General features: G+C 41.0%; 1 protein-coding gene across 2 annotated transcripts; it reads left to right on the plus strand.

Annotated features, from left to right (window-relative positions):
- Positions 1–246: 246 nt before the first annotated feature.
- LOC125021263 (trichohyalin-like) lies at positions 247–21818 on the plus strand. Of its 2 annotated transcripts, XM_047607247.1 has the most exons (4): positions 247–304; positions 1505–1636; positions 14898–15048; positions 20366–21818. In XM_047607247.1, exons 3-4 carry the CDS (start codon positions 15029–15031, stop codon positions 21780–21782), a joined length of 1437 nt encoding a protein of 478 aa, XP_047463203.1. In that variant the 5' UTR covers positions 247–304; positions 1505–1636; positions 14898–15028; the 3' UTR covers positions 21783–21818. The 2 variants fall into 2 exon arrangements, with proteins under 2 accessions (XP_047463203.1, XP_047463204.1); XM_047607248.1 differs by lacking the exon at positions 1505–1636 and having other exon boundaries at positions 250–304.
- The last annotated feature ends 363 nt before the right edge of the window (positions 21819–22181 follow it).

Genomic DNA, 22181 nt, shown 5'->3' on the forward strand with positions numbered 1-22181 from the left:
TATCCCCAGGCTGCCGTCTGAAAAACAAAAATATATCAAAACGAGACAGTCTTTTGAACGGTTCTCATCCCATCACTGGTTTCTATCCTATCGGGCCAGGTTTAGTCTCGCGAGACGCGAATTTGCGCCAAATTCGATGTTTTCTCTCGTCACCTGTTCCAGTGCGCAGACTTCAACAGTAGGCACATAAACATAGAATGAAATACCCGTGGAAATATGTGTTATTTGTTTTTCTGTCGAGGTTATATTTTAAAACGTAGTTTCTGCGCCGAGCGACGTTTCGGTCACAGCTCCAGGTGAAAGGGTAAGTTAGCTTCAGCTAGCTCCGCTAGCACGCATTTTGGGGGATTGATTGTATTTACGGTACAAAGTGAAACATTGTGAATAAAGGTTTAACAAATTTACTGTGACACTGTGGACCGATATTTATAGACATATATGATTAACTGTAAGGTATTGCAGGCATTGTATAACTTGTATAACATCATGTCTCACTGGTACCCTCAGTATAACGGACACAATTCATTTGATTAGTTACACCTGGGCTTTTCCTGCCATGTTAAATTGGTCACTGAAAACCTTTTGTTTTTGGTATCATGTTCACTAGTCTTTCATTGCTGTTGTTTTCCTAAGTCCTACACTCACTCATTTGCTGGTTCCTGCTCAGTGTCGGTTATGGTATTTGGCCTCTGTTTAAATAATGGTGAGCAGCTGAGTCAATTTTGCAGGCTGTGCTTTATGATATTATATCATTGTATATTATGCAATTGAATTGGATTGCGTTGTATCGACACATGTTCCCATTGTTTTGATGATCAGTGGCCTAGACCAAATACACGAAACACTTTATAGTTTAATTCAGTCCAGTAACAGCACCTCCAAAATGATTGTACAGTTGAATTACCACCTTTATGACCCTGTTTCAGCATAAACTCGACATCATAACAGTCATGAAGGAGGTTATAGAGCTGGATTGTTATGTTAAATTGCATCCCTAGTGTACCGGTGTAGAAATGAACTGCATATGTTCATTTCTACACCAATCAGCCATCAAGTAAATATCATTGACATTCTTGCGACAATGCAATGTCCTCCATGAAAACTTTTACACCTGGCATTCATTTGGATGTTACTTAAACATTACCACCTGCCTAGACCAGACACCCCCACCCTATAGCAATGACACTCCTTGATGGCGTCAAATTTATAATCATACTGTGAATCCTTGGTGGTCCTCGGTTTCAGCTGTTACCTTACTGGGGCCAGGAAACTGTGGTGTGTTTCCAGAGATTTCTTTACATTCTGTAGAAAGCTGAGACATTTTTATGAAGATTATGTGAAAGTTCAGTGAACAAGATACACATCCTTAGACCTTTAAATTTACAACAACATAGTCCATTTGATGAAGTTCCTCCATTTCACTCCGGTCTTGGGGCCGTGTGCTCCAGATGTTGCCATTGACAGCCCTTATGTCTTCATCTCCTGCTCTGTGACTCTTCACCAGGTGGTTCTCGGTCTGCCTCTCTTCCTCTTGCCCTGTGGGATCCACATCTGCGCCTGTTTTGTGATTGATTTCTTTCTTCTGAATGTGTGGCCCATCCACTTCCATTTCCTCCTCCGGATTTGAATTTCTATGGTGAGTTCCCACAGGTTAGCGTTAGAGATGTTATTGGGCTAGTATATTCTCAGGAGGCATCTGAAACATTGGTTAATGAAGGTCTGCAGCCTATTGAGTATGATGATGGTGGTTTTCCAGGTTTCTGAGCCTCGTGCAAATTCAGTATTAGCTTGCATGTTAATGTTTCCTCAATAAATGAATATGAGGACATACAACTAAAATGCAATAAGGAAATACTTTTCTGAAAATCCTTATGTATGAGATGCATTTTCATTCTGTGATGGAAAATGAAAATGAATTGTATCTGAGGTAGACCATAAACCACTGACCAACCAGTTGTGCCCTCTTAGTCTTTTTTGATTTTCTGTAGTGGTTTTGCCAGCTGAGCCTTGCAGTGTACTGATTCAGAGCCTCTGAGTGCACCCATAAATAACTTGACGGTACAAAACAGTTGCTTTCTCACAGACTTTTTAAATTTCACTTCTCCTGAACAATAGAAAAGTACAAACGAACAGCTGCAAAAAAACAAAAAAAAAAACAAATGTCATGTTATGATCTATTGATCAATGTTAGACAACCAACATGAAATAAAAGACTGTACTGGAAACCCTCCAGAAATTAAATAGTAGATGTATCATTAGCTAAATATACACACATTATTCTCAATGTAAGTGTATGGAGTAGGAGTGGGTCATCTGTTCCACGCGAATATACACGACCATTACAACTGATAAATTAACCAGCGTTGAGGTAGTTTTTCTGAAGCAATATGTTCAATGGCCAAAAAAATGTGTAGGTAGTCGGTATTATCTTCTCGTATACTTCACCAGTAATTGTTTATGATGGTGATGCTAAAACCCAATGTATTTCAGATTACACTGGACGTCTCTTTCCAAAGTATCTGAATAAAACAACATGATGAGAAATCATGTCCATGATCAGCCAAAAATAGAAGAAGAAGGCCACATCTTCCGATATGTTTTCCCATATGTCCAATTCTACCTTTGTTCAACATAGTATATGTTGAATGGCGCTTCTTTTTAAATGGCTAATACTTAGTTTTCTGAGGTCGCCTCCTAGTGCAGCTATTCTTGGTCTTATTGTGCAAGATGAAAGAATTATAGTCAATTTAAAGATACTTTTTGCTCTATGTGGACTATGTAACACGTTTCAATTAGTGGTAGTGCATCTGATATTTTATCAAGGTGATGTTGAGTTTACTCTTCACTACACTCTGTTAGGAATATAAAGGTGTTGTATAAATTAAGCAGACTTTTATCAGCTGCAGAACCCAGTTATTTTCGTTTCTATTGTACCATCCCCTTACTGCACTTATTACTGTATCCTGGTAATTCACCAGAGGGCAGTCTTGCCACACTAAAAACAACAAATGCCTCATATGAGGCAAAACCCTTTAATTAAATAAACCTTCAACAGTAAGCAGTGAAAAACCAGAGAATAGTTTAATATTCGTGATAACTATTATTGTTAGAATATACAGTGCAATATTGCCCTTGACTTAGTTTTGTGAAGACATACAAGTTGCCAGTGAATGATAATTTACATGTATTGTTTATGTGCTATTATACACTGATTCATTATTGTTTGACAACCAGAATGATCATATACATCAAAATGACTTGCAACAGATTTATTAATTCAATTTAATAATTACACAGGGAGATGCAGAAGAATGAAATTTCTAATATACGTATTGCGAAAAAATGTTCAGTATGTTTTGTAAGACTTTATGTGAATGTATTCTAGTAACCACACAGTCTCCCTTTGTGTTCTTTGTGCGGAAACATTTATGAAGCGCTCTGCTGTAGTTTGTTGTGCTGCTGCAGTTTCCTGATGCTTTGAGAGATGCCTGAAGCAAGTAAGGGTGAAATCACAGAGCAGTTTTGTTTTCTCTTGCGTTGCCATTGTGCTTCTAACGTCGACAGCCCAAAAATACAACACCTTGTAAACTGCAGAAAAAGGGTGCAGGGAAGTATGCTTGTATAAAGACAAGACAAGGGGTAACTCTATATGACTTTTATTGAGACTTTCTCTTCAGGTGTATCTGGAAAAACAAAACATTTTGAACATGTTGTTGCTGCCAGCACATATTTGCAACATTTGAAAGACCTAATGATGATTTAATGCTGCAAAATGTATTAACAAGTTGATGGCATTTCAATACATTACACAGACTAAGCTGATTATAAATATGAGACAGAACACAAGTCCTCCAGTTTTGAAATTTAACCCATAAGGACCCACGGTGACACGGTTGTCTCACGCCCTATCAATGCTCTGGATGGTTCCATGTTAAGTTAATCCTTGATTTTTCACTCATGAAGTCCCAGAGTAACACCTATAGCGCATTTATGATAGGTCATGTGACCAGTGGGGTGATCATGTGTCTCCATACCAACCGACTGAACTTGACTGAAAGTTGCATGTGGAAAAACCAGCTACCTAGCTGATTTGAAGCTGCTCTTTCTGAGGCTAAAAGTTAAGATTGATTCAATTCAAGGATTGCAATGTTTAAATATGATGCTGTTTGTTAAAAATAAACTATTGTTTACACATTTCTTGAAGAACTTTGTATAAAATGATCAAGTAAATATTGGTGTGACACAAATGTCACATCGGGCAATTAGCCTAAAAATGGTTGAAAAAAATTGTTGTGACTTATGTGTCACAATAAGAAAACTAATCATTATGCGATCAGTTTACTTGGCTCATTCAATTATATTTAGTTATATATTGTTTATTCTAGTTTAATTGAACCAATATCAGTTATATAATTTTATTCATGGGTTGCAAAAGGACCTGTTGGGCACCAAGTAGTTAGCTACTAAAATGGCAGGTCTAGGACTACATCATGACATCAGCTGCAAGGCATGTTTACCATTTTTTCTCTCTAGATGAACAGGAAAAAGAGATGGGATTGGGATAAGTATAGCCAGTTGATTCTGGACATGATTCAGAATGGAGATGAAAGTGAGATTGAAGGATTTGGTGGTACCAGCTCAGATGAAGACAATCCTGTTGAAGATCCAGATTACACTCCTTGAATCAGGAGTCAAGTGAGTCTGAATGTGAGTCAAAAGGGGAAATACCTCAACCAGAAGGGGAAGTGTCTCAACCAAGAGAAGTACCTCAACCAAGTACCCCAACGAAGAAAACATCCCACTGGCCAAGAAAATAAGTTCTCTTGGAGAAAGAAACCTTTTGAAGGCCCTGACTGCACTTCCAAAGGAGAGAGTGTAACACCTCTAGACAAGCTTCCCACTCCCCTGCAGTACTTCAGGAGGTTCATTACAAAAGAGATGATAGAGTCAGTGATGGAGCAAACCAATCTGTACAGTGTCCAAACCACTGACATGCTCAAGAATGTGAACATCACAGTCAAGGAGCTCAAAATCCTATAAATATATAAATACTGCCTTATTGGGCTGCGCGTTCCTCTGAAAGACACCATTTGCTCACTGATAGAGTTGTACTCTTCAGGGGTGATCTCAAGACATTGTTTGCGGAACATATCAAGCCATGGACGGATCTTCCAGCATTTGTCCCCTTCTTGCCTGTTTGATGAATCCGTATTGTCAGCGAAGTAAAGAGATGCGAGGAGGGTCTGAAAATGGTTGTGTGACATATTATCAGCTACCATGGCACACCTTGTGTTGTTTTTCCCAGTAGGTATGGTTTCCTGGAAGCTGGCAAATACCCATGTGCAGGTACATGCCAACTAGGATTTCCATACCTGCTCTGGCACAGCATCATGCTAGCCCTGGTCAACGCGTGGCTGACCTGCTGCCGTGACTGCAAGCTGCTTGATCAGAGGCCACTAAATCAAAGAAGATTCAAATTCCACAAATGTTGTTGAGCTTTTAGGTTATTCATTGTGGAATTACAAATGTTATGATTCTGGTGAGCTTTGACACCCCGTTAGAGAGTAGAAAAGGATCAATAGTGATCAGTGGTGTGAAATGGAAGGTAGGGAGAGTGTTATTGATATAATTTCCTTCCATAATTATTAAGATAAGCAGCTAAACCTACTCTTTGAGGCATCATGTGTTTTTCATTGTTCAGATGGTACTTTTCTTGTTGTTGATCTAAGAAAATGTCTAGACTAAACCTACAAAGAGTTTTTTTTCATTATTCAGATGGTATTTATGTTGTTGGATGTTGATCTGAGGATATACAAATAAAAAGACAAAGAAATACATTCTCAGGCTGATTTATTTAAAAAAAATTAAGATTAAGGTTTAACCTATAATTTAAATATTTTACGCCCGGAGTGACATCTAAGTCACTTTTGAGATCTTTGCCAGCTAGTGGCAGAATTTTGAAAATTTTGTGAGAAATGTGTTCTATGTGATCTATTTAATCTGTTTTATGGCCCCCTTAATTTTCCTTGCGGTAGAAATGGGTCCGGGTCTTTATGGGTTAAAAGATATTAGGCCTTGCATGTTTGCTGGGGATGCACGAACACCAACCCTGTGTAAACTGTTTCACTGTTTCTACCTCTTTAGTAATTTCCACAAGATTGCTGAAGGGAAGCACTTTAATGGTTCTCTTAATGCACTTAGCCAGCTATACACTGCCCTTACCCTTCATTTTACACTACAGGTCTGTTTGCTTCTGTTTACTTTCTAGTAATAAAAGGCAAACCCTTAAGAGGCCACAGAAAATCCCACTTCAGCTTGTTACAAGAGTCATTGAGGTTAGCGGAGCATTCTTTCCCTGTTGGTCTTAGTGGCTCTTTGAGAGAAAGGCACTTCAGGTATAATGCAGTAAAACGCCCACATACTGCTGTGACTACTGTCAAGCCATCCATGTAAAGGACAGTGTTTGTCTCTCTAGGGCTCTTTGGGTATTTGACTTTTTAAACCAGCTACTTTAATTTATATAAAGTGTCCTTTACATAGTTCCATATTTTAACAACATGAGGGCAAAAGTACTATTTATCTTTTAAGTAAGAAAATAGGCATGATCCTCGTATTAGATAATTACTGCATGGATGATTATCTTTCAGCTGGCAACAAGTTATTTAACCCTGACAGATGCAATGAGTAGCTTTTCATTTCTTAAACAACCATGTCAAAAGACAAGTTAGTCTGTTTGAGAAGGGTCAAATCATTTCCAGAAGAGAAAATATCTAAGGAGATTAAAGTAGAAACCACTGAAATTTGGTCAAGAACTGTCCAACGCATTATTAACAACTGGCAGGATAGAGGGGCACCATGGTCTGATGAGTCCAGATTTATGGGGTGATGGGGCATCAGGTTGAGAACAGAGGCAGATGAAGTGATGCATCCATCATGTCTAGTAGCTACTGTACAAGCACGTGGGGGCAGTGCTATGATCTGAGGTTGATGTAGTTGCTCAGGTCTCGGCTGAGCAACATTATTCAGCCCAAAGAATGAGGTCAGCTGACTACCTGAATATACTGAATGACAAGGTTATTCCATCAGTGGAGTTTTTCTTCCAAGAGGACAATGCCAGGATTCATGGGGCTCAAATGGTGAAAGAGTGGTTCAGGGAGCATGAGACATCATCTTCACACATGGATTGGCCTCCACAGAGTCCAGACCTGAACCCCATGGAGAATCTCGAGGATGTGCTGGAGAAGGATTTGTCAGACTCTTCCATCATCAGTACAAGATCTTGGTGAAAAATGAATGCAACAGTGGATGGAAATACATTTTTGTGACATTACAGAAGCTAATTGAAATAATCATGCAACCATTCAACTGTCCTGAAATGAAGCCTGATGAACATTGGTCAGATGAAATTGATAATCACTCCAAATATTTGTGAACGACCAGTGTCACCCATCGAGTATAAAATCTGTCATCTAAAATACAGGGGGACATATACAGGCAAATATACCATTACTGAATAAATATGTGAATCTCACTAATAAAGGATGGACCATCCTTAGCTGCTGTGGGTTCTTAAATGTGGACCTTTCATTATTATTTAAATATAATTGAAATGGTGATTGGACTTGCAGTCACACAGTGATTACGGACTTCTCAAGAGCCAGTCTCATCACCAAGTGACTGAATACATCAGATGAGTCGTTTTTTTGCTTCATTTTGTTTTTTGTTTTTTTTATTTATTCATTTTTTTTTTTTTTTTTTATCCACATGCCTTCGATGTTAAAAGAAAGTTATTTTGCCTGATCAAAGAGCAAGAAGAGACAAGTGAGACGCTGCTTCTCTCAGATCTTCCCCCCCAGCCCGTATTCTTCTGCTGGTTGAAGCTGAGGGATTTGATTACACGGAGCAGAAACATTTTGTCAGGCCTGAATGCAGTTTTCACAATGTGTTGCCAGGAACAAAGGGACACCATTAAGCTCCTGTAACACCCTCTAAAACTTTTGATTTCCCCCTCGGTTGAGCAGAAAGTGTCGGGAAGACGGCGATTGAAAATTAATTGGCATCGTGTCAGTGGTGTATTTACATTTTGTTCTTTTAAAGATGCAATTAATTACAAGAGATGAAGAAATCTGCAGAGAGACGAGATGCATTGCTTTGGTTGCTCTCCTCCCTGCAGACTGTCTTCTGCTCTAAGGGAGTGTAGGCAGGCTTGCCAATTAACCACAGACTAAAAAAGACCCAAAGCTTCAATGTTTCAGCAGGTAAAAGAGGCCCAAATTTAAATTGCCTGGCAAGCGCTGTAATAGACAGACAGTAGCATGTGTTTTGCATACTCTTGTGCTTCAAGCTACACTAGGAAGATGTAAGAAAAATGTTCTCTTTCAAGAGTTTTGTAACTCCAGGAAACTGTTGCAAATTAGGTGCAGGGAAGGCACTGTAAGTGCTATATGTAATAAGTTAAGGTCTTCCTTTGCTCCTGCTTTTATTGCCAAATGAGGTTTGCTTCAATTTATGTATGACAGGACTGATCGAGAAACGAGTTACTCTCACATAAAGCCTATCTGGCATTCATAACCATCACCATCACCATCAAGGGAGCACTTAAGTCAACATTCCACAGTCTTCCCTGTCTAGGTGCTATGTTTAAACTATTTATATCGCTGGGATAAATGAAAAAATGTAGACATGACGTAGTTTAAAAACTTTGAACACTGTTTTTCAGATATTTGCATTTGTGTGACAGTATAGATTATAGAGAGAGGAGAAACTGGGACAGAGGGAGAGAGAGAGGTACACCTTGCCAACCAAGTCCTTCATACAGGAATCAGACTGGGGACTTTGCGGTTGCAGTGTATGGTATCTTCCTCGGCAATCCCAAGTGATGGCAACATCAGAAAAAAGGAGCATGAGATGCTTGAGTCCTGAAAGGACTGGAAAAGATGCAGTAGATGAAGGAAACAGTGGTCCATGTGGTGATTGGAACACTTGGGTTTGTGACCTCCAAACTTCAAGAGTAGCTCCAGCAGACCCCTGGAACAACATCTGAGATCTCTGCCCAGCAGAGCGCAGCACTAGGAACACCTAAGATCCTGCGCAGGACCCTCAAGCTCTATCAGGATTCTCACAGAGGACCCGAGCTTGAAGGATTATGGTAATAATCCATATCCCTGTTCCCAAACACTGGCTTCCTGGACTTGTACAGAGTACACAGGAGCACAGCAGCAATGCAAGCAAGAGACCAATGTCACAAAAAGCGAGAGTTAGGCTTTTCTCATTCCTTTAATTCTAAAAAACAAAGCGAAACTGTCAGAAATGCCCTGAGGTAGAATAGAGTATTTTTGTTTCCGACTCACCCCCCCCCCACACACACACCACCCCCTGAGCGACCACAAACACAGTGACAGCACCCAAGAGTTGCTGCAGAGCTTCTTTAAAAGCAACATATGCTTTTTTGCACTAGAAATACATTAGTCATAAGGGGGGACGGGGGCAATTGAAGTTTGGCAATAACATCTCAAATGCCCCACATTTTCACTCTGGCAGTAAGTATGGAAAAGTTTTAAAAGAAAGAGACAGTTTGATGTTAGGACATAAAAAGGAATAATGCTAGATACCTCGGGAGCTTGCTCGCTTCGCACTTTCCTTAGAAGACCAAAGAGGGCCTTTTAAAAAGCTTGTATAATTGATTCCACCCAGAGGTAACCCAAGGCAATCACCTACCTCACCAAAAGCGAACACTAAAAACTCTGTGTAAGGAACGTCTGTTTTTCCCCCTCTCCATTCTCTGCCATCTCTTTTTATTGGAGCTTTCATCTGCGAGTGTGAATAACTGCGAAGTGAGGCAAAGCTGAATAAACATTGTCTGAATAGGTGATTGATGGATCAATTTGCGCGCCTATTTCCCAGCGCTGGTGGCGGCATTCGCATTGATTATGTTGCCTGTGGTCGCCGGCCAAAATACAGTCCTTGAAATGAGTGTGTCTGTTGGAAAATGTCCAGCGCCGCCTCAGCCAAACAGATGGCTCCCAATGCTGCAGTCATATCCATATTAATGGCATGATTACAATGCATTACAATCAAGAGATCTTGTCATTAACGCTGTGATTTAAAAAGCAATTATGGGTTTTGATTATCCTCCGCCACGGCTATAGGGTGTGTATGTGTTGCGTTGCCGGTGGGCCCGTAGAAACGGCAGATTGATTCCTCAGCTGAGCACTGTGTTTAGCCTCCTGACTGACTGATACCTAATGACTGAAATGGCTTCTGCATAATGATGGATTTGAGCAAGGTTGAAGGGTGGGAGTGGAGAATATGAATATGATATTAGATGCATTACAAAAAATTCTGTGTTTTGGTGTTACTATGTGATCATCACTTCATCAGGCTGCAGCTATTCCTTTTCTTCAGATTTAGGCTATTGACTGGTAAATGCTCAGCTAAAGAAATGATATCGCTTCAGCATACTTAATAAAATAACCCACTTGTTTGGCTGCAGCATTGCACATTGACCCTAAAGCACATCCTAGATGTGTCTGTTGTTCACTAATCACTGGTGTTTGCTGGTCTGTAGGTTGTTGGATGGACTCCAATGAAATCTGGTAATCTCACCTCTTGAATAAGGCTATAGGGAGAAAAGTGAGCACAAGTGGACATAAGTGAATGTAAGACACTACATTGTTCTTTTAAAGCCTGTGGTAGTTTAGGACCTTGTAAAGGGTAACACTATCTTACCTGATGAAGAGAAACAGATGGGTAGCAGTGTTAAAATTTGATCCCATCTTCTATCTCTGCTATATTATTACCTCAGGTGTGAAATCCTCCCCAGCTCATGCCGGAAAATCAAGCGGGCGTGCTCAGCTGTGAAATTGTATCTTTTCTGCTCTCTCTGCCCCCTCCCTGTAGCTCCTTCCACGTCCTCCAAAAGTGCTTTTCCCCCGTCTTTAAAAAAAAAAAAAAATCTGCTTTCTGTAAGGTGAAGCTGCTCTGCTGCTCAGCTGAATAATCAGGTGCCTTCTTCTGAACGGCTCTCTTCCAGCTAATAATGAAGGGCTCAGAAACACCTTGACACAGCGGCGGTACAATGACTGTGACTAGTCGAGACGGCTGACTTCTCACATTACCAGGCGACTTGGCTAATGTCGTCTTGTAAGAGCACTCATCGGGAATGAATCCCACACAGAGCTGAAAAGCTCCACCTGGGGACATTTGAATTGAGACGTAATGAAAGCATGAAAAAGAGGAGCCATCTGTTGACATTACAAGCTAGTCTGAGCATATTTTTAAATGCGTCCCGCAACGTCGAGATGGTGCAGCCAGAGCCAGGCTTAGCTGCTGGCTTAATCCTACGCAGGTCCTCTGTGGTTTCTTCCATTTCTTGACAGTGTTGCCCCATTTTCTCTACGACTTCCCCTGTGAGAACAGATTCCTTGTCTGTACCTCTCAACGCTGCCAGGAGGCCAGAGGAGCAGCAGTTTGCCTGGAGCTTTACGGCTCACGGCGTTGGCCTGAATGATGACAGGTCAACGTGGTGGAATAAGTAACCCAGGGGGCTCCTCTTCACACACCAGACACTTGGTTTGACTTTATTCATTCAGATACAAGGTTTAAGCTACATCTGAATTAACTGCACCAGGGACTGTGGCAGAAAATGTCACAGAGTAAGGTTAAAGTTAGAATCCAGATTTCGGTCTTCTGAGTTTACTTTGCACATGGTGTGAGATGTTTTTTCACACTATAAAAAACGAGACGGAGCGAAAGGATTTGGATACACAGTTGAGGTTTGACGTATGCAACTTGGCGGCGTCAGAGCCGTTTCTTGTTTCATGGCAGGGTAGTAAAGTGAGTAGAATTGTAAAATATAACATCAGATATCAACAAAACACTGAGCAGTCATAACTGTAATCATTTATTTTGCATTGGGAGTAAAAGTTCAGCGTCAGGCATGGATCAGTTTTATTGTTTGTCTGATTAACTACATGCAGTGACTTTCAAAGTGTGTCTGGTGTGTTTTTCTCATGTAATTTACTGCTGTCTCCTGCAGCACAAAATGCTGGGAAACATATTGCATGCAATAAATCCCTTTCCGGCAAAAACGGTATTAGTCCCTGTGCAAGTAAAAAAAAAAAAATTTAACCTTTGAAAATGTTGAGTACTACAGGTCTGTTGAAATGCCACAGTCATAAAAAGACAGGGTTACGTAAGCGAAGGCAAATATTGCAGGTGTTCCTTAAAAGAGACATATCAGTCAGTGAATTGGGAAAATATGTGACCGAGCACATAATATGGCTGAAACTAACAATTCAATGATGTACTAGCACACCCTTGCCAATAACAGCATCTTTGGAAGCCTGTCAACAGGCAGCGTCGCCTCCGTACTCTTTATAACAGAGCAGTGTTTCCGTTCCTGCGGCCCCAAGTGGAGCGAGGCTGACAGTGGGAACGCCTGCAGAATAATTCAACAGGACTGTTGGGAGTGCCAGAGAAAAGACAAAGCCCTCCAATATGATCTCTGAGGACCCTGCAGCAATCCACTGTTCTGCTCCCGCCATCGCCATTACTGACACTATTGATTATGGCCCTGGGAGTGATGATAGCATTCGACTCTCCCCCCTCTAGCGGAAGCCACAATCACGTCGCTGTGTTGCCCAAATGATAGACTGTCTCGGAAATGAAAGAGGAGGTGAGGGCTGCAGAGAGAAAGATAAGGGTGATTGAGGGAGATAGGAGAGGAAGGTGGTGGAAATGGAAGCTTGTGTAGCGGAGGGAGGGGGGGGGGTGTTAATGTGCTTCTGTTAGTTTTTTCATAACAGCTGAGGAATATAATGTTCTTGTAGCTTGTATTAAAACACAGGGGCACGGTGTCACAATCGTGTTGGAGGCAGCGGGGCCTTCGCGGAAACACGAAAATGGCATAATTGCCTCATTGCTCGTTTGAATTGCTAACAAGGGAGCCTGACATTTTCACATGGTCCTGATTGCGGAGAGCTTAGGACACCCAAGCAGCCGAGGCTTTTACGTTATGGGTTGCTTTTAAATGAGACAAGGGACAGGCTGCTACTGCATATGGAGAGAGTTAAGAATCTACCAGAGTATCGTGTGGAATTGTCTACATAAACAGGGGTGGGAAGTTTTCATCTCCTTTAGGACACATATACACACGCACAGACACACACACTGCACTTCACACGCCAGGTGGCTCCTTGATTTAATTAGCACAGTGGAGCTCCAATTAGCTGCAATAGTAAATCAGATGGTGCTTTTCATCATGCCATCGAGCTGATAGGCCCAGTAGGACTAGTCACTGCCTCCCCCAGGGAAGGCAGTGGATCACATTCAGTCTTGAGTGGTGGATTATAGAGAGATTATACAGTAAGTCGACTTCACAACTTCAAGCCACTTTTGTCTCTGCCTCCTTTTCTTTACCCGGCAGCAAAAAGCCTCAGCTGTGACCTGTGTTATACTTTCAGTATATTTCCTGCCCTGGCGGCCACAATAGAATAAATATAGTACAAAGGGTATTTTGTGTGTGCATGATGCTGTTCACTTGTAGCCTGTAGTCTCCATCCTCACTGGCAAAAGATTCCTGTATTAAAGTATGAAATTGGATTGTGTTGTAAAGTTAGATAGCACAAATATGTACAACCCTGTTCAGTGATGGCAGACATCACTCTGTTTTTTTTTTTTTTTTCTTTCCCTGCTGGGTCTCACATGGAGGTGTTGACCTTTATCATAACCACTTCCCACTCAGCTGCAAACTGCCCATGTATGCGCTGTAGGTCACGGCCCGATGATGACAGTGGGAGTTCATCACTGGAGGAAATAAGAGACATAATCCTGTGTCTATCAAACTGGACACTTTACATTACTCACCTTTAAGATGGTCTGCTAAATGTCAGTGTTGTTATGTTATGTTATGTTATGTTATAGAATGTCTCAAGCGTGTTGGTCTGAATATGAAGGATGACCGCTATGTGCCTTGCTCAAAAGTACGTTGTTGGGGTTGGCAGTTTTCATGGCGATCTGCCGAATTCAGCTCTATAATAGACAGAGTCTGAGGTAAACGTGAGACTGGAGTCACCACAGCATGAGACTGTCAGTCCAGATGAGGTTTGACTCACAGCTCGGTGTGTGGTCGAGTAGCTGTGAAGAAATACCGACACCCACACACACTCAATGTGTCTTCCAGTTAAATCTAAGATGTGAATGTTTCTGCAGCTGATTGATCTGCAGACACCCTGAGAGTGTGCGTGGGAGTGTGCGTACGTCGGTGTCACTAATTGAATTCAGGAAACCTTGCCGCGATGTGACAGTGTTTCTGGGTTTCTGTGACCCCGCTCTGTATTTATTGTCATGAATCAAGACCAATGTGTAATTGCTGTTTTGACGCAGATGTCAGCACATAGACGTGCTGATTTCTTTCATCCACACTCATTTTTGTTTCAGACCTCAAGGCTTGTAGTTATGGTGAGGATGAACATATGCCAAAAAACGCATATAATCTCTGACAAATGTGAGCTTAGTAAACATCTATCTGCACAGTGGTCCCCTTTGGAAAGTTTGAACAGATTATATTTTTGTGGAGCTGTGTATCAGTGGGATATTACACAGGCAATGGGTTTATGTAACACGGAAATGTCATCATGGGGTATGTTGAAGAGAAAGTATGTTTTAATTTATATACTATGTATGTTCATTTGATACTATGTGTAATGAATGTGTTTATGTAAATGTCTTAATTTATATACTGCGTTAATACATGCACAGAGCTGAGCAGAGGAAAGAAGTAGAAAAAAAGTATGCAAGTCTCTCCAAAAAAGGGGCAAAGGGGACATATAATTACATTTTGCATGTAAAGTGCATGCATAAACAAGTGTGTGTCCTATCATCTCCTTCATCCACAGCTGCAGAGCTCGAAGGCTCATCAAAGGACCAGATGAAAGGCGGACGCAACGACGTGAACTCAGCTCTCCAGCTCAAACACTGACATATGCTGCGGTGGCTCCTGGCTGCAGCCGCTGTGAAGGCCTAACAGATGGAGGACGGCCTGGGAAGGTAGGATCAACAGTGACAAGTGTGGCTTAAATATGTCCCTCTGTTTTATATGTGCATTTTCATACACATCTGCCACACCGAGCCGGCAGAAATGATCATCATCATCATTTTCCAGATGTTCAGCTTCGGATGTGTGGCACATTAATGATGTATCCTGCAACATGTCTATATCAGGTGACAGGGACCGCTAACAATGACGGTGTTGTTGTTGGTACACTCAATTAAATTAAAAATCTTACAGAAAAATAGTGTAGATCTAAATAAATGGGCCACATGAACTTGATGAGTACCAGGAATTTTCATATTACTGATGAATAGCAAGGAACTACACAATTTAAATCCCATTTACAATGGACATCAGAGAAGATAGTTCCACATTTTTAGATAAATGTCAAGTTCTGAGTCCTCAGTTTAAAACTACTACAATTTAAACTGTTGCTATTATTTGTCATCTTATTCACCTTATTCATTTGGTTAAGTAAATGCTTAGTTTGAGCCAGTGGTAGCTGATGCTGTTAGTGGTAGCAGTGTTAAATTACAGACAGAGGTGACTGGAGACCATTTCAGGATCACAGCAGTCACAATCCCGGCCAACACATTGTATGTGTGAGTATTCAGTACTCAAACCCATCTTTGGTCATTCTGCCTTGAGTTGATCTCAACTAGACATCTATAAACGTTATTACTACATCTTGCATGGTTGTGATACTATCATCCCACAAATACAGACATGAGAACACATACTCCTTCTACATACTCCACCTTTATAGTCCGTGCTTCAACAGATGCCTCCAAGTCCACAATATGCCATGATGACACCAAGATGTCAAGCGACATTAGTTGCTGTTGTAAAAGTAGTAGAACCAGAGAAACCATAGTGATGTCTGAGCGGGCTATGAATTTCATTTAAGATTTTTTTTTTTTTATAGCAGTGTACTAACATTTGTCTAACATGTTATTGTTCCTTCATGTAGAGGGCCACTGACATAGACAGTCCCAAAGGGTGCTCACTGCATTCCAAGTTTGAAGTTATGAGTAAAGTTTTTACAAGAGTAAACTTTGGGTAAAACTTTCCCAAAACTTGCACAAATTAAGAATCCTTATGGGCAAATAGGAGTCAGTCCGGTTATAAAAGGTGATGTGATTTTTGAATAATACACGTTAATATGAATGATGGTTGGTCAGTGCCATTAAATGTCCATCTGACAGGAGAGGGGAGGAGGAAATGGGAGATGTGAGGAGATTAGATGGAGTGAAAAATGGGCCGTTATGAAAAATACCGTTACCGTGTGAAGTACTGAATTGACAGAGATGGATTTCCTATAGTTCCCTGCTATTCAATACATCATCAAGCACTGGCTTTGTCCTTCGCTATAAACCCTGAAACGTACAGTCTACCGAGCAAACAGTTCAAGAATGTCACTCAGTGCATTAGCATAGTATGCAACAAAATTGTTCTTTCAGTTAATTTAAACAGTATATGTACTGAAATATTTATATATGTGTGTGTGTGTGTGTGTGTGTGTGTGTATGTATATATTATATATCCAGATGATGTTTTGGATGATTCTCGATTATCATCTGAATCGTATGCTCATCACAAGCAAGATTTGTTTGGTATGTACTTTCCAAATTCCATATTTAGACAAATTAGCTCCAGTAAAATTAGTTTTTTCTGTTATATCTTGATTAAACCATTTTTTCCCCTTGCAGGCTTAATAGAAATACATCCAACTTCTTGTGGTGGGACCCGTCGTTAAATTCATTGTGTTTATTATCTGCTGACTGTCTCTACTTCTCGGTATCCTCTTTTGCAGTGTTATTCATAATTTCCTGTGTTTAGATTCCTGTTTATGTTTTGCGGTATTACTGTTTTGAGGATTAATTGTTTCTCCTCAAATTTCATTTTTTTATCAAAACGGTTATTATGATTTATCTTGATCAAAAAGGACTGGAACTGTCTTAATCTGAGAGAAGCAGCCACCCTGGGAGCTCTCCTTGTATCGTTACATACACAGCAACTTCTTAACTAATGTAATTCCATTAAGAGCAGACGCAGTGACTGCTGGCTTCCACCCAGCCGAGACTTGACTTCGCTCCAGGCATATAAAGATGAAGGATGCAAGATTACAGCAGCTGAACATGCTGAGGCTAAAACTTTCAGATGAACAGACAAGGCTGAGATAATCACATCTGTGGCTACTTCCATTTACATAGCTATCTATCTCTGAGAGTGAAAGTGTGGCTTTTTTTTTTGACCAGAAGGAGCGGAAAAGCTTCTCTATCAAACACAACAGTTGCTCTCTAAACACAACCAATTAGGATGACGAATGACTTGCGCCTCGGCAGGGATCCCACGAGAGACGTGAACATACAACTCGAATAACAAGACAAACAAAGAAAAACAAAGAGCGACATCAGAGAGCAAAACGGCATATTTTTCATCCTGGGAATTATTTTGCTTTGATTCCTTTGCCTTGGTCGATTGTTCTTTATCATGCCTGACACTCTGTTCTATTCGAGGAGATTTGTAGTGTAGGTTCTGATGCATAATGGATGGGTCTGTCTCGAAGCAGTGCCTTGTGGGAAGATGGAGCTGAGCCGGGGAGGGTGTGCTTCCATTGCTGATAGCTTCTTATTGAGCCCGAGTGCCCCTGGGATCGTTGTTATGAGCTACTCAGCATGCAGAAGCACTGTACTGTGTCATGGCTCATGCTGTGACCTACATGAGTTACATACAGTCTATCAACATACACTATGTCAACAAAAGAGCACTTTTTCCCTGCTTTACATTTCAGTAATGCCCCAACAGGGCCTTTAGTTCAACTCTATGTCGGGGACAGGCAAAGTCTCCTTGAAGAAATAAACTGAGCTGTAAACAATGTGGAGATGAGCTCCAGGAAACCGAGCCTCGTCTCCCGAAGAGCATTCTACAAATCTGTTAAGAAAACTCATTACTGAGAACTACTGAGAATTACTGGTGAGAAACCTCTTTAATGAGTACTCATTACCCCGAGGACAGAATGGCGAAGAACGACAAAGGATTCTTTATTTAGTCTTTCTATATTTATAAATTCATATTCCTGGGGTCAGATGTTGCCTGAAGGTTGTGCAGGATACACAACCTCACAGACATTGCTGTTCCTTGGTGTACGAAGTATTGTTTTGCTAATTATAATAATTAATACTAATGCACACATATTAATACAAATAGCATCTTTTAATAAAGTATACATTCATACATATGACATTCACATATAAACTACCAGCCTTAGTACTGTCATCCCTTCAGATGTATTCTTTCCTCAAGCCTTTATCTTGCTCCTGTCCAGTGTCATTTTCCAACGCAGAGGTATCTTTGTCAGAGCTGCCATGGCCTACACAAATACATTTGAGCCCTGGCTCTGCTAAAAAGGGAGTTATGTTCAGTGATGACAAGAATTGATTTCCAATTTCCTCCACAATGACTGCATCATTTCCAGCGACTCAGGCAATTTGGCCTACATGACTGAGGCTGCCTGGGGCTGTAGATCAGGGTGACAGCTGTCTTCACCTGAGGCCCCTCTCACACAGATCAGGCAGAGAGAGATAGGGAGATTGACTCTCAGTCTTTTCTCTGATAGTGCCTATATCAATTTGGTTATTTTCAGTTAGAGAATTCAGGCACTGCACCTTTTTCAAGAGCAGAAACAAATGGGCTTTCATGCTTGTATTATGTTATATGAAGCACATATGTACAATTCATTGTGCTAAGCTGATGATATCTTATTTTAACTGTTATATGATGATTTTGCTGAATCATTTTGCATTTGATATGTTGCGCAAAAAAGAAAGTGGAAAACTACTCTGTCAGTGTCACGTGGCGGTGTAATGACACCCATCCCCAATATGTGCAGCAGATATAAATGGGGGCAAATTTAATCATTAGGATATGAGACAAAGTTCTGAGATTACGTATTTGAAATTTTGATTATATCGGTCAGTTTATATATTTTTTTATTCAGTTTCATATGTTTTGCCTATTTGGGATCAATATTGGAGCAGCTACTAGAAAATAATACTGAAAGGTATTTTCAGTAAAATCATGATAGGAAGTACCTTACACTTACAACACTTGATGCTTGGTAGAACTGGATACCTCTACTGATTTCATAAATCAATGTGATTCCAATTCACAAGCTCCTGATCAATTGATTAAGAGATATGTTGGTTTTGAAACTATTTGCTTAGTTATGAAAAAGATTTTCACAAAACTGATATTGTTCAGAGATTTGTTTCCCCAACATTATACTTCTATATGACTCATCTTGCACGAGCCTTACTGGTGGAGAAGGGTTTGCCGCAAGCATACATAGAGGTGTACAACATGGCTGTGTATTGATACTTGTGTAAGCTCTTTAACAAAGTTCTCCACCAGGAAGCAGAGAAGAATGAGGAAACCCAGCTTCAGGTGTGCTGCCTCAGTTGTTGATTGTAACACATATTTCTGATGACTCAAACAGGGTCTCAGTGGCACAATAGGTCAGTGCGTTGGGGCCTTTAACCACAAGGTTGGTGCATCAAGCCCATCTACAGTTTTGGGGGCAAGTAGTGGTTCATATTACCTCAACATCACAACATCAAGTATCTGTGGCATTGAATTGAATGAGACCGTGACATGTTAAATGAGGATTGTGATTAAGTTATAAGTTATAATTAATAGAAACTTTAATGGATGATGGCCTGCACTTTTAATTGACAGCGTGCACTGAGGGCTTTTATTAGAGCCACTTTTGTAAAATCAGCCCATTGCATCTTTGCTATAACTTGTCTTAGTGGGTGGATGATATCTGAGCACTATGCATGTTGAAGTCAGGCTCCACAGAGATTTGAACTCGGATCACTGGATTCAAAGTCCAGAGTGCTGACCATTGAACACCATAAATCTGACGGTCAAGATGACAAGTTCTGTGATGGGGATAACCTCCCGTACCATTACCACAAAAATGTATCTTCTTTGAGTACAGTGAATGTGTCCATCAAGACTAATGGTCTAGACCGAAATACAGAAGGTCAGGTGACCGATGGTCATGTGACCTAGAGTAGAATGTTTGCCTGCCTGCTTTGATCCGTTGATGCTTTGATGTAACAACATTCTAGAATGTTAAACTTGTAACTAGGATCTCCAGGACAGTACAGTCACTTCAAGGATTCACTCGTTGGTCTAAGAAGTACTGTGTCTGCAGAGTGAACTGTTATCAGTTACACAACGCCTTTTCACAGCTATCCTACAAAGTTAGATATTCCGTGTGTCATCAGCTATCGTCATGTCTCGTAGAGAGAGCAGAGTCAGCATCTACAGGCTGCAAGAGATGAGGGTGGAGATGGAGGAGAAGATGCAGGAGAATAAAGAAAAGCTGCTGGCCGCAGCAAAGATCATGGTCCTGAAAGAGAGGGAGGCTTGGCAGAGCGATAAACAGCAACATCTGGACGAGATCGAAAGTCTGAAAAAGAAGTTGTTTGCCACCGAAAAACAGAACAAGAAGCTGAAGGCCGACCTCTACAGAGGAGTAAGGGAGATTGAACTAAGAGACAACAAGATCAACTCTCTTAGCCACCGTCTCTCTGCCCTGGAGAAGAAGAGGGTCGAACAGGTCACCTCCCTTCAGCAGAGCCTCGACGCCCAGAAAGAGGAGACAAAGAGTGTGAGAGCTACTGCCACCACCAGGCTGGAGGACAACAAGAAGCAGTGGATGGAGAAAGTCAACCAGCTGGAAGACCTCCTCACTAAAAAGGACCAAGAACTTGGCAGGGAGTCAAAGAAGAGGCGAGCACGTACAGCTGCTCATATCGACACCTTGGCCCAGCTGAACAAAGTGGAGGCAGCTCTGAAAGAGAGCAAGCTGAACAACAAAGCTCTTGAGGAAAGTTTCCAAAAAACTGAGAAGAAGCTGGTGGTGACAGAGGAGAACTTCAAGGTGCAGCAGCTGGAGGAGGAGAAAAGAGCCACTGAGGAGATGCTGCTGACCAAAGAGAAGTCCACCTTAGTCAACAACATTGATCAACGGTGGCAGGACAAAGTCAATCAGCTGGAAGAGCTCATTGAAAAAAGAGAAAAACAGATCAACAGGGCCAACAAGAAACTCCAAGTCCAAAAGCAGGATCATAAAGACACCCTGGTCCAGCTGAAGGAAGTGAAGGCAGCTCTAAAAGAGAGCAAGCTGAACAGCAAAGCTCTTGAGGAAAGTCTCCAAAAAACGGAGAAGAAGCTGGTGGTGACAGAGGAGAACTTCAAGGAAGAGCTCCAAAAGTCTGATGAGCGCTTTAAAAAGCAGCTCTCCGACAATCTGCTCAAAGCCAGTAAGGAGTTTTCCAAACTGTGTGAGACTTGGCAGAACAAGGTGCAGCAGCTGGAGGAGGAGAAAAGAGCCACTAAGGAGATGCTGCTGACCAAAGAGAAGTCCACCTTGATCAACAACATTGATCAACGGTGGCAGGACAAAGTCAATCAGCTGGAAGAGCTCCTTGAAAAAAGAGAAAAACAGATCAACAGGGCCAACAAGAAACTCCAAGTCCAAAAGCAGGATCATAAAGACACCCTGGTCCATCTGAACAAAGTGGAGGCAGCTCTGAAAAAGAACAACCAGGAAGACAAAGCTTCTAAGAAAAAGATCAAAACAACCAAGAAGAAGCTGGTGAAGGTAGTCTCTCAACGACCCTGGCCACCTTTCACCTGCTTTCTTCATCTTTCTTAATCTTCATTAAATATGAAGAATAAAATATATATATATCTTTGTCAGCTCTTCTGTTTTTGAACATACACACAAAATTAATTTAAGGTCATTATTATACATGGGGCAGGTTAACATTTGTTCATGTACATGCGACATTTGTATCCAATATGCATTTAGTTCAACATTTTGGGTAGGAACAGGATTTAACTCCTCCATGTACATACTCATGCCAGGATGCAGTTTGTGCTGGATTCAGTTACAATAGCCATGGTAAGACAACTGGTAAGACAAGCGGTGCCTGTATTGGAGAAAAAAATAAATATAAAAAACGTCAAACTATCTGTTAATTCATGAGTACCTTAATGAGGACAGGTAGGAACACAATCACAGCATCCTAGGGCCTGAACTCATGTCAGTTCT

The sequence above is a fragment of the Mugil cephalus genome, chromosome 15 (genome assembly GCF_022458985.1).
Source record: "Mugil cephalus isolate CIBA_MC_2020 chromosome 15, CIBA_Mcephalus_1.1, whole genome shotgun sequence".
Taxonomy (NCBI): Eukaryota; Metazoa; Chordata; class Actinopteri; order Mugiliformes; family Mugilidae; genus Mugil; species Mugil cephalus.

Excerpts from the sequence above, each read along its gene's own strand:
- LOC125021263 (XM_047607247.1), top strand. The coding sequence starts at position 15,029 with ATGGAGGACGGCCTGGGAAG. Across the intron at positions 15,049-20,365 it reads ATGGAGGACGGCCTGGGAAG|AGAGAGCAGAGTCAGCATCT; the intron begins GTAGGATCAACA and ends CATGTCTCGTAG.